Source organism: Ammospiza caudacuta, chromosome 8 (assembly GCF_027887145.1).
Source record: "Ammospiza caudacuta isolate bAmmCau1 chromosome 8, bAmmCau1.pri, whole genome shotgun sequence".
Taxonomy (NCBI): domain Eukaryota; kingdom Metazoa; phylum Chordata; class Aves; order Passeriformes; family Passerellidae; genus Ammospiza; species Ammospiza caudacuta.
In genome coordinates, this window is record NC_080600.1 from 31,843,255 (window position 1) to 31,856,750 (window position 13,496).

General features: G+C 36.1%; 1 protein-coding gene across 1 annotated transcript in view; it reads left to right on the plus strand.

Annotated features, from left to right (window-relative positions):
• PTPN4 (protein tyrosine phosphatase non-receptor type 4) overlaps positions 1-13,496 on the plus strand; it is a 105,317-nt gene that overhangs the window by 52,999 nt on the left and 38,822 nt on the right. The window contains exons 8-11 of the mRNA XM_058810028.1: positions 1,298-1,418; positions 2,497-2,584; positions 3,321-3,409; positions 8,590-8,653. Coding sequence (XP_058666011.1) covers positions 1,298-1,418; positions 2,497-2,584; positions 3,321-3,409; positions 8,590-8,653 — 362 coding nt within the window. The remainder of the gene's footprint in view (positions 1-1,297; positions 1,419-2,496; positions 2,585-3,320; positions 3,410-8,589; positions 8,654-13,496) is intronic.

The window sequence follows — 13,496 nt, forward strand, 5'->3', positions numbered from 1 at the left end:
TCAATAGAACAGTTTCTTTTAAACAAAACTCCCACACTTCAGCTGCCTGAAAAATGTACTGCAAATGCTGTCATACCATAGGAATTAGTCTTAGAAGAGATGAAGTATTTGATAACAGGAACTGTGAAAACCTGATAACATTTTTTTGGGAAATACTGTAGAAGTGGTGGGTATGCACACTGCATTGTATTTACGTTTATCCATGACATCCTGCTGCTACTAAGTTTGCCAGTGTGCAGAGCTCTATCTAATGACTCCTGTACCTGCTTAGTAATAAACTTCCTGGATTCTTTATAAATACATGTAAATAGTAGATCTCAGCCCTCTACTCTTGGATTTCAGCAAGGAGTGCATTCCGTTATGAAACCTGGTCCAATTTTTTAGTTTCTAAATTATTTGTGGTGATGCAAGTGACCTTCCCTTCCTTTCCTCATGCTCCTGCTCAAAAAGTGCCTTCATCTGCCTTGTCAGTGCTGCTAGGCCTGCCCAGGACCCCAGATCATGATATATTACTGTTATCTCTCCTCTTTTCATTTTATGTTTCTTATCTATCACTGTCGATCTGCTACATGGATTGCAGATACTTAGAGCTGAATTTTTTTCTACTGTGGTTAGAAAGCTTCAAAGAATTTAAGCAAATGTTGTTTATATGCTGTTTTCTGACAAATGTGATTGTAATCTATTTCTTATAATTTTAGGAAAGTGTTACAAGTGATGTAAACACACTTTTTAGTAGTTTCAAGTAGAACAGTTTCAATGTAGGTGTATGTATGTGTACTTTGTTTCATACATACAAATGAATGTGCAAAAAAAATTTTTCTAATGCTTCTGAATGCATTTTGGTGCAGAATGAGTAGCTGGACTTTGCAGATCTTCATAATGAAATAGCAGTTGTAGTGTTAAAAGAACAAAATTGTGTAATCACATGAAAACAAGCAAAAGTAAAATAGTAAGAGAAAATTGAATGCTTTCCTATATATATATATATATATATATATCCTACTTAGTGCTAGCTGTAATGACAGCATTTATGGATTAATTTGTCTGTTAAAAATTAAACACTTTATGAACTTCCTTCATAAGTGCATAATCAAAGCTCTCTCTAAATAATCTCAATGATATTCACTGAGAATGTGACTGTTTATTCAAAAGGGAAAATGGGAGTCCAAATGTCTTCTCTATTTTTCTTTGCTGTGGATCATAAATTATGTGGGAGCAAACTCATGTGAATTTGGGGGCATTGCACAATGCCAAATACAGCAGTGATAAACAATAACCTCTCTTTTTAATATTTTAGCTGAGCTGGGAGACTACAACCATTCAGAAAACTTGCCAGGCTACCTCTCAGAATATTCTTTCATCCCTAGCCAGCCTCAAGACTTTGAAAAAGAAATAGCAAAATTACATCAGCAGCACATGTAAGGATTTACATCAGAAGATACTGACTTTGTCAAATCCTGACTGCTGATGCTGTGCTATTATACAAAACAAAATAGTGGTTTTTCTTAAAGGTTTTGGGGTGGGTGGGTTGTTGGGTTTTTTGGTTCGTTGGTTGGTTTTGGTTGTTTCTTTTAAGATAATGTGATTTTTTTTCTTTTTCTAGACTAAATACCTGTATAATAAATACCATTGATGGTTTATACAAAATATTAATATCTAAATTAGTGAAATAATGAACATGTTAAGTTAAAGGTTCTCTGAAAACAGTATTTGTGTGTATTATGTTGTATATTAACTTGGGCAGATACATTTTCTTTAAGATTTTTTTTCAGTCTTTGGGATTGTTCTGAGCATAAGGGCTTTGTTGTCATGATGCTCTTTCCAGTAAAAGAGTTGCTTTAGAAGTAACAAAGTCCTTTTCTTCAATATCTGCTCTTTCCTGTACATGAGTCTCTGACCTTTCAAAAAGAGGAAAAGGCAATGAAGCAATGGAAAATATTTTTTTTCAGTATGTAACATTGTGGTACTTTCCAGTGATGGTTCCTTCCTATTTTAGAACTTAAGTGCCTTTTGTTAGTTAAATGTAACAAAATGTAAGCCATATTTATAAAACATTTGCTTGATCAGGTCATTTTTACTTTCAAAAGTACAGAATGTTGCATTAATTTCAGATAAAGGCTTAAAAATTTTTCTTAGCTATGTAGCTATGTTAAAGACACTTGAATGAGTTGATGGTAGTTTAAATTACCAATTCCAAATACAGAACTGTAAAACTAATTTCCAGATTCTGGGGCTCCACAAACATTTAAATGATGAAGTATATTAAAATAAAATATGTTGTGAGCTCTTGTCAAGACTTCTGTACTTTTGGAAACATAAATACTTTTCTGTTAAAATTTTTGAGTTACAGTCTGTTTATCATAAGAAAGGAAATTCAGATTTCAGGGCGGGGATAGTAGTAGTAAAATGAATGCAGATTTTCTGTCTGCACTCACCTGGGGGGTCTGATGTGGGAGGTTGTGTCAGAACATTTCTGATTTAGCTGCTTTCTTTCAGAGGGTTGTCTCCTGCAGAAGCAGAGTTCAATTATCTCAATACAGCACGTACCTTAGAACTTTATGGAGTTGAATTGCACTATGCAAGGGTAAGTTTGGATGAACTAGTGTTGCAATGTAAAAATGTATTCCTCTGAGATTTATGGGAAAATACACTTTTCTTTTTGTGAGCCTTCCTGGCTTTTGCTTACAAGAGAAAATAAGAGAAAAAAATATTATACTGTTAGGTGCCTTACTGGGATTTACTGATTGAATATCCACTGTTTCACTATAGAGAGGGCATTTCTTTGCTCCTATTTGTGCTTAGTTATCTGTGTGTTAATCAAGTTGAGCTTTGTTGCCTTGAATGCCATATTGAGAGTTCCATAGCAGGTGCTTGATTAGAGTGCAAACATATTTCAAGAAAAAAGTGCTACTTAAATATGCTTGCAATATTGTTTGCTTTAGAATCTCTCTTCTCTGTGTTCTGAGATTGCAGTTTCCTTTCAGGTAGGAATTAAAGTTGCTGGTAGCAAATGCCAAGCCAGTCTGTTAGTGCTGCTATTCTTAATAAACCAGAATGCCCTTGTATTTATTTCATCAAAGTAGGTGAAAGACAGAAGATTTAACTTTAGAAATTAAAATTTGTGGTAGCTTATAAGGAACTCAGAGCAAACATTCAGGTTTGTCCTAAAGAGGAGGGAATAATTTAATTTCTTATTTGTCTTATTAAAACACATTTCCTTTCACATTATTTTGTGTATTTAGACAGAGATGAGAATGAATATATATGAGGTTTGAAAAGATATTTATAATGTTCTTCAAATAATTTTCTTTATTTTAAAGGATCAGAGTAACAATGAAATCATGATTGGAGTGATGTCAGGTGGGATACTAATTTTTAAGAACCGTGTACGAATTAACACCTTTCAGTGGTAAGGACAGCTGTTTAATGTTTTTATTTGCTATTTCAAAATATTTTTACCACTCTTAAAAAGACTGAAGTTTATATTGTTTTTTATCACGTTGAAATTATTTATGTCATGTGCCATGGAGAATTTTGTGTGGGGTGGGGAAGGGTTTGTCCTGGTCTGCATGTTGTGCTGTTAAACAACTTTGAAACTCTAATGAAACTGTAATGAATTTCAATACTCTTATTCTTCAGGAGTTTGCAAGCATACTTTAACTATATAGCCAGGGCCAGTGTGGTGGGCTAGCTCACAGTCTTTAAAGAGACAGGTGAATTGAAAAATATTAACTAGATATTGACTGCTTTTACCTGTTTTGTGACCTTTAAATTAATTGTACTGTGTGCTTGAAATTTAATGTAGTTGTGATACTTGTGAATAACTGAGGTGGAGCATTTAGGATGTTGTCATCTCTTCATCTATAAATAACCATTTTCATTATATTATCCAAAAAGTGCATTTACTGCAGTAAATCTTTTAATCTCTAAGTTCTTTAGAAGTACTCTATAACCTCTGTGGTGCTCTGCAGAAGTTATGTCACCTTTCTGGAAATGCCTTTCTTAGTTCCTGCAGAAGTAACCTTCCCTTGGTTTCCTTTGCTGGTTTGGAGCTCACTTTGACAGCCTTATTACTTGTGTTGCTGAGTTGCTATAGCTGCATTCTGAGTGGGTGAAGTCAGTCATATAAGATTATCATAGAAGATATTAGTTCACCAGGCACAAAAGCTGTTAGTTCAGGAGAAATTATCAGAACTGTTCATTTGCTACTGATTTTCCATTTTTGTTTGCTGCTGATGTGTGTTTGATCTTTTCTGCAACCCAGTGAATTTCTGAGATATTCTGGTTTTCTGTGCTAGGCTTAGTCTCAAGGTTTATTGTAGGAAGTTACATATTTTGTGGTTTATCAAGCTGAGAAACAGTGTCATTGGTTGAATTTTAGTTGATTTTTGCAGAGAAAGAAAAAATGAAGCTATATCAAAGTGTTATCTGCGGCCAGTACAACTGAATGTGGTGAACATTTTACCTGTATGCCTTTGAAGAAAAGTAAGACTGAGACAATTACAAAGCATTTAAATTTCCAATCTTCGTGGTTATTGGCTAAATTACAACTGGAACTTGCAATGATAAACCTGAAACTACTGTACCAGTCAGTCAGACCTGCCCTTATAGTAGTAACACATCCCAGGAAAGAAATCCTTCATGTGGTGAGAGTTTAGAGATGTTGGAGCTATTTCTGGGCTAAGGCTGCTTTACAAATGGAATGCTGTAATAATCAGGAAGGTTTTATTTCAGTCTGATTTTACTGCTGTTATTTTTGGGAAAACAGCAATAGTAGAACTAGGTTCTGTAAATCACACTGGTAAATTACTGAGTACGTACAATCTAAGTCATAATTAAGCTACACGTCACTAATGGAAGTTGGAGGTTTCTCTGAGTTCTGCTTCATATTGTTTGCATGCCAGGGATGCTGATCTAAATTCTCTTAGTGTGTTTTTTTTTGTGTGTGTAATTACCTAAACAGTTCTTCTTTGTATTCAACCATATCAGCTGACACCAGGGATATTAATTTCTTGCTGTGAAAACTATAGTTCCAACATAATTGGTCTTTACCAAAAAAAAAAAAAAAAAAAAGAACCACCCTTCCCCATTTCACCCTGTTAGAGGCTTTCTTTTGCTAGGAGTAATAATCTGAAATACCAATTTCCACAATATAGCTCAATAATAGACATATTACTCTTTCTTTCTATCCATAGTCATGCTGCTGCTTTTGTGCCACTAGTACTGATACTACTTCTTTTTGCTACCACTTACTCTTGCTCCTATGCAGCTGGAGCTATGTAGTGCTTTATAGGTATAGTAGATATTTGGATAGCTGTTTTTCAGTACTTCTGAGTTTTGAGACAAGTGAGAGGATAGAAGTGCATGTACATGGGAGGAAATATTTAACTGTATTGCTTAGAGAAGAATCAAGTAAAATGTCTTTGCCCTATCACTCTCAAATTTGATATTGTATCTAAATTGCTTTTTATGAACCTTTTGATATGGGGAGAAATTAAACAGGAGGAAGACAAGTGTGGAATAGAGGAAAACAAAGGACACTGCCTTTTATCCATGTGTCCTAACTTGATCTTCCTGTATTGTATATAATTCTTCCTTTCCCTAAACTTTGCTACCAGGCACTGAGACCTGGGAATCCAAGGAGATTGAAGACCAAAGGAGCAGATCATGGAGTAGGTCAGCCTTTCCTTTGTTACTAGACGACCTGTTCAGCAGTTGGAAACGTGCTTTCCTTAGCCTGTTGTTTGTGGTTCTGTCTCTGGAAAGCTTTGGTGCCTTTTGCATCCAGTGCCAGTTGCAATTGCAGTTGTGCTGTGGATCTCCTGGTTTTACCCCTCAATGATTAGGTGGTACTGTGTTCTTCCTTGGTCTTCTGATCCTGCTTACACATCTTGTGCACTTCTTGTTTTTGAGCCAAATCAGCAGTTCTGAGTGCATCTTGGCTGGCCTCTTTTCATGCTTGCATATTTTCTAGCACATCAGGATTGTTCTGGATTGAGAAGATTGTCCTTTAAAACTGACTGCCTGTTCCTGTGACCAAAGGCAGCTTCTGTGGGATTTTGCCCACCAGAGCTCTGAACAAACTGGAGTTCCCTCTCCTGAACCCATGGTTTAGTCTTCTGCATCCTTCCCCTTCCTTTCAGATCTTTAGCTTCACCATCTCCCAGCTGCTGGAGGCCTTTTTGTCTTTGGCTACTAAATCTGGACAATCCTTTTTTGTTTGTGAGTTGGGCTGCCAGGAGTGTCTTCTCTGGGTGACTGGTTCAGCACCTGTGTCCAAGAGGTCTTGCTCAAGAAATTTGCTGGATTGCTCATGTCCTGCCTTATCACCTCCCAAGGGTTGGGGTGGCAAAGCCTTTGTGAGAACCAGGGCTTGGTATCAGGAGATTGCTTCCACATGTTCGAGGACAATCTACATTTTGGACTAGGATTTCAAATTTCTCTTCATTAAAAAAGATATATTTTATTATTTAGGATGTCTGAGGTGACTGTAGATGGGAAATCATACCAGGAAAATAATATTGATGCCTGCCTGTTCTTATGCTTTTCCTTTTCTATCCAGCAGTGCCAACAGTCAGAGAGAGGAAGCATAGACAGGATGCCTTTTCCTTGGGCTCAGTATGGAAATGCTCATTCAGTGCCTAGCAGGAGATTAGCACTGCATAGGAACTCTCTCATCTGCTGTATTTTTTTTTAAATAGCTGGGAATCAGCTTTGCTGAGTCATTTCTTTGTATTTGAATGGTGGCTCTTTTGAGTTGAGTTAGACCTTATTGGCTAATGTTACAGCTTTGAGTCTGTTCCAAATGGTTTCAGGCTTAAAAGTCAGCTGACCTCACTCTGTAAGCCTAAATTATAGGATGACATTAAAACCCTGTATGTATTATTCTCCTTGAGTGTGTAAATTACCAAGAGTAGTAATTTCTTTAGCAGAAGAGGAAACCCCAAAGAGTGAGAGATAGTAAATGTTTTTATAAATGGAATAATTGCTAACTAAATCTGATATGTGTATGCAAAGTGTATGGGGCTTAATTTTTAGAAAAGGTATATATTAAAATGTTCTTTTAATTGCCCTGTACACCAAAGTGTTAGAAAAAAATAGTCTAATTTTTTTTTTCTGTTTTTCCCACAGTCAGACTGTTAATCACTAGTGTATGTCCTATCCAGCAAACATATGACCCATCCTACATTATCCTTAAGCAGGTTTTTGTCACAGGAGGTTCTAAGAAGATTGGTGCATTGCCAGGGGAATAATGTGATTTCAGTAGATAAGATATAACTCACCTTTAAGTATCAAATCCTTGAGAAACTAACTCCAATAGCAAGAATTTGTTAAGAATGAAAAAAAACCCCAACTAACAAATAGGACAGTTATTGCTGCTTCTTTTTTTAAAGAAATGTTTTTATTGTTAACTGTTAAACTAATGGCAGGGCTGGGAAAGAAAAAAGAAACGGGAAAATATGTAAATAACCATAATTTAAACACTAATATTCATGGAGTGTCTTTATGTTACTGCAGATAAAGACTCCCACAAATGAGGACATCCCACATAGGTTCCTGCTCTGAATAATCCCCTGGAGAAAAATGTTTTTATTTGATTTAGTTAAGAAGATAATTTCTATATATAGATATCCAACTTAGGTGTCTGTTAATGTTTTGCTTCTCATCCTTCCTGGTCTAAAGGGGTTTTTATTCAGCAAGTGATAAATATGCAAGTAGTAATTCCAGTCAGTTTGCAGTATTTTATCAGTTGTTCATTTTTCAAGTAAAAAAGTTACTATGTTTTTCTTTTTACAGTTTGAACCTCACTTTTTTACTTGACCAAAGTGATACTCCTGTATATTTAATAAAATATATTGACTATCCTCACATTACATTTCTTTGAAGAAGTGTGTCATTAGATTGTGATGAAAATACAGCCAGTCTTTTCCCATTTTGTGTAGCTACTATCAGAGTGACTATCCAAAACAGTCTGCAATTAGTGTCAGTATTTTATATGTTTATAAATAACCTGGAAGGTGAACATGTCTGCAGGCAGATTTTTCCCTTTCATGTGTTATTTAAATGTTTTTTCCTCCTAATAATGTGATCATTTTTTTTAGGGTTGTGAGTCCTATCTCTGTGCTTACATCTTATCTTAACTATTTTACTAAAACAAGTTCTGGTAATATATAAAGACATGTAAGAACATAGAGAAATAATGTTTTTCAGAGATCAGGTGAATTTCAAAGGATTTTTTTCATATTCTAAGGGATAATGAAAGCAGCCTGAGAAAAGAGAACATCTGCCTGGAATGACCTGAGGATAGAAAAGCTCTTTGGGCTTTGGAATGGGGAAAAGATACCAAAATTAGCAGCTGCCTTGGGTTTGGGATGTAAACAAGTGAATTTGGTGGATAACATAAAGACACAGCTCATAAATTTCAAATCATACAAACTATTTTATATAATCTTTGATACCTTATTTTTTTGTCCATGGAAGGGAAATATGTTCTCTCTAGAAAGTATATTTTCAGTAGGTGTATTTAAGCCTCTAACCATAATTCAGGATATGAAATGTTTTAATATTGTGGTTTTGTTTTTCATTTAGGTTGAAGATTGTAAAAATTTCTTTTAAGTGCAAGCAGTTTTTTATTCAACTTAGGAAAGAACTGGTGAGTACTGTCTTACATTTGATCTGAAAGCAATGACATTTCTTCTACTGCCTGTCTGCATTATACTACTGATACTATGCTGATTATTTGTTTTTTCTGCAATTAAAAGTCCAGTTTCACCAACATTCTGGCTCTTTTATGTTTCAAATAGACCATTACAATGCTTTATAAGTTTTCTTTTTCATTTGATTTGCCTTATATTTTAGATGCTTCTAGTTTTACACTTGTATGCAGGAAATGTAACTTGTTTGTGTAAGATAAATGTGGAAAAGGTTGAAGGTAAATCAATATTATATATAAATTTCATGAAAAACCAGACTCAATGTAAAGGTAGTGCTTAGTGCTGCTTCAGTTGTAAATTAATATTTGATAAACATGTGGATTTGTATTATTCAGATTTGGTAATCCATGATGACTTTATTACTTACATTTAAACAGAGGAGATAAGAATTCCTTTGTAGTTTTAAATTACATATAGTATATTTTTATGGCTACTTCTGAATTTCTTGTGAGAAGGGTTGGAGCCGAATGTTTCACTGCTTGAGTTGTGTGTTTGCTACTCCATGAAGCAGCACAGGACCACTGAGCATTTAATTCAGCAGCAAAGTGATTGTTCTGTGCCCCTGAGAGATGAGCTTCCATCACAGACACAGCACTGGGGAAAGATGGAGGAATTTATTAAAAATATGAGTATGTGATTAACCTGTCAGATTAGTTAAGAGGTTTTTTGCAATTCTTACATCTGAAAGGCTTTACTGTGAGGACTGTGAGACACTGGAGCAGGTTGTGGGTGCCCTGGCACTGTTCAAGGCCAGGTTGAACGACCTGGTCTGGTGGGAGGTGGGTTGGGATTGGATGATCTTTAAGATCTCTTCCAACCCTTAATGTTCTATGATTCTGTGATTTGAAGACCTGAAATGCAGAGTTACAGACTAGATATAAAAGATAGGCAGAAATGCATCTTGAGTACTGTAAGGCTGTTCCAGGTTTTGAGACAATGTGGTTAAAGAAGAGAAACACCTGTTCTGTCAGGTGAGGCCCATGTCTGGTGACTGCTAGTAGTGCTGAAAACAGGAGTATCTTAAAAGGAGTATCAACAGGTGCATCTTAAAAGCAGATCCTTCACAATCATGAAGTGAGCAGGGTGTCAATATGAGCAGACATCATGCAACATGAGCAGAAAAGTAGTGATACAAAAAAGGTGGAGGAGGAATGTTTTATTGGGGTGACACAGCATTTTTGTAAAACCCCGCTGGAGCTACAGGTCTCTTCTCAAAGGCAGGCTGAGGTCAAATTTTGCCATGATACCAGTGTGTGTAACTGCCTTTACAGTTGCAGGAAAGTTGTATTTGCATGTGAGGTGAGAATTTGGGTTTTTTTTGGAATTCAGAAATTACGGACTGCAATTATTATGGACTTAGTTGTTTCCTAAATTAGAACTTGATGGAAAGGCTGTGGTAGCAGAGTTCAGGACCCTGAAGATTAAGATACCTAGATATAAAATAGGATTGGTACTGTGTACTTGAGTATTTCATCTATTTTCTGCAGAAAAGAAACCTGCTTATAATAGAAGGTAATACCAAGATAGCTTTCTCATCTTAGTTCTCTCTTGCTTTTTAATGCTCCACATATTATGACTTGCATGAGAATGTAGTTTATATAATTAATGTAATTTCTCATCTGAGACATCTTATCCAAGCCGACAAATTTAGAAGTCTTGTAGTGTTTTTCTTTAAACTCTGTATATCAGATGAAAACTGGTGGCAAGAACTTTATTTTCATTTATTCCAAATCATTAATATTTTAAGATCAAAGCTCAAATTTGGCTTCCAAAGAAGTCATACTTAAAATAATTTTTTAATCACAGCTAATATTAAAATTATTGTTTCCAGAGTTACTTTCCCCGGCTAGATTAATAGGATAAGATTCATCTCACCTATATTCAGCTTCAGTTAGGTTAAAAGAACATATTCTCTGATTCATGATACTTGGCTCACCAAAGCTCATCATTACATTTCTTCTGTAATAATCACATGCAAAGGCTGAAACATCTTGCCTGAACAGGAAGTATGTTTTAGGATGGATTAAGTTGTTCTCTGGTGGTATATTTTTCCTTTTGCTTTTGTTTTCTCTCCCATTAACAATAAAGGGAGCCTAAATGACTCTCTTTAGGCAGCAGAAACTAGGTGAAGTGACTCAGTGATTGCACATTTGGTATGTAAAATATCTCTGGTCTAGTGCTTTGAGTGCATATTTTAAATCACCTATTTACGATATGGTAGGGGAAATACATTTATGGTATGCTGATGATGTGTTTCAAACTGGTGTGTAAATATATAACAAATTGTACATCTGAGAAACTGCATTTATTTGAATGCAGAGCTGAGATGCTGTAGAACATTAAGTTAGTGGACTTGGGAAAGGAATTTTCCACTGGTTTTGTTTTTTCCCAACTGCATTACATACACTTTTATATGATTCTAAAAAGATATTTTTCAAATACTGCTAATAAGTGTTGAGAGCTTTTAATTGCAACTGTCCTCAAAAGTGCAAGTGCCTTATCTCATAATCGCCTATTAAATTTGTTTGCTGACTTGGCATACCTTAAAGGCAGCAACATAAGTAAAGAATTATTTGCCTACTTTCATTAGATTATATCAGTGTTTAAATAAATCACTTAAATGAAGGGAGATGAAGCAGTTGAATGTCACAGTCATTTTCCAGTGCTAGTATAATGCAATCTTGAGTGGAAGCTGGTGGAATATTCTGACGATCATATGGCTGGAGCATATTTCCACTGGAGTAGGTTTTTTCCCCATTGTTTTTTTATGATTTTGTGGGGGAAAACTATGTTATATGTGGGACTTCTTCATCCAGCATTAGAAGCCTCTTGAGCCATTCCTTCAATAGCATTTTTTTCCATCGTACCTTACTTTCTTCTCCCTGCTCTATATGCTGCTTCCCTTACATGCTTTGAAGCTGCTTAAGAATAATTCAGTAGTTTTGTTTTTCTAGATGTTTCCCTAAACTTCTCTGGTTGTATTTAGTTGCACCCTTGGCTGTAGTAATATCAACAACCAGCCTCAAGCTCTTAATGCCATCCAGTATGTTTTTGTGATCTTGACTCTTTGACAGCCAAAGAAGCTGTTCAACATTTTCTTTTGCTCTTCAAGAAGGCAAATGTCCATTGAAAAATTACCTGAGTCAGGAACTAAACAATATTATAGGTTTATGGCCACAACTGAAACCTTGTTTCAGTGAGTGGCCAAGATAATTTATTTTATTTTTTTTAATTATAGGTTATGTATATGAAGTTTGTGCTTTGAATTTTGTCTGAATTTTTTTGACTGACTTTTAGAAAGAACTTGGTCTGAAATCACAAGGTGGCGCATGGGCTTATCTGCCCAAGTACATACTAGATCTTAAGTAGCACTGGCATTCATTAGATGCCTACCTGATTGCTGCCTAATTTATAAAGCACAACTCTGTCTCTCTAAGATAGGGTAGGGAATTTCTGCTATTTTTTCCCCTGGGATTTTTCCTTGGTTAGCCAAAGTAAGAGAGTAAATTTTTCAACCCAGTTTCTTTCCTGAGCAGCAAGAGATTGGAGCAGTGCTCTGGAGTCACTGTTTCAAAGCAGGCAAAGGTGGGTTTGAATGAATGGCCCCACTCAAGGTGCTGATTCAAGTACTGAGCTGTTCTGTGTGAGAGGAGCACCAACATCCAGGCTGCTTTTTTGTTGAGTTTGCGTTTTTAGTAATAGGAATCACAAAGATGACTTGGACTTCACTCTCTCCTACCTCTGTTTGTCTTACTGTAGTTTTGTGCTGGGGCCCAGATCTTCATTATCAGTATTTCATCCCAGCTGCTTCACTCTTCCTCTCCATGGCAAGCAGACTGTTTTCCTCTCTTTAATAAAAACCACAGACATAATTAGTAAGATAATAATTTTGGAGCAGAATCCTGCTGTGAGTCTCTGACACTGTCTAACACAGCAGACATAACTCCCTGAAATGCCTGCATGTCATTATCAGACCATAGAGCATGCTGCATCTTGCTGGAGCCTTGTGCCGTAAAGGCATTCCTTGGGCTGCAGGGCTGCAGTAGAACTGTCCTGTTACTTTATGTGTTTTCAGCTGAACTACCATGGATATTGCATATGTCAGCCTGGGGTCCTGTGCTGAGCCCACATTGGTTCAAGCCTGCTGTCTCCAAGGAATACAGGGGCAGCCTTTCTCTAAATCCAGCAGTAGAACCAGACCTTGCACCCCAGAATCATCAGCTAAGATGAAATTCAAGTGCCCAAGTTACACTGGAATGTAACAAAACCTTCAGGGGTGAATAGGGGAGGGATGAGTGCACTTAGGAGTCAATATCATATATTATTCTTTATCCTAAACAATGTTTCCTAGCTGTAATTGAGATGAAGGGTAGGGTTTGAGAATCAGTTCTCCCCGCACTGCAATGAAAGCTTTAAAAGCTGTGAATAGAACTATTGTTAAGGTACCTTTAAAGCTCTAGCACACCAAGTTCCTGTGAAAGTGCTGTCTTGCATTACAATTAAGTTGATCTTGCTGCAGCTCCTTCTCATCCTGCCATACCAGCTCCTCCTTCATGCTTCATGTCTGATCTACTGATCAGATGGTGGAATGAGATTCAGATCAGCTCGTTTCTGGAATACAAACTAGGGGAAACAGCAGGTTATGTTTTTTTTCCCCAACCCATAATTATAATACTTTGAATGACATTAAATGCATGATCACCAGCTCATGTAACTTGTCAGAATTTCTTTTCCAACTGTTTAAAAGGCTGACAGAACATGAAAATTTGCTACATCATGATT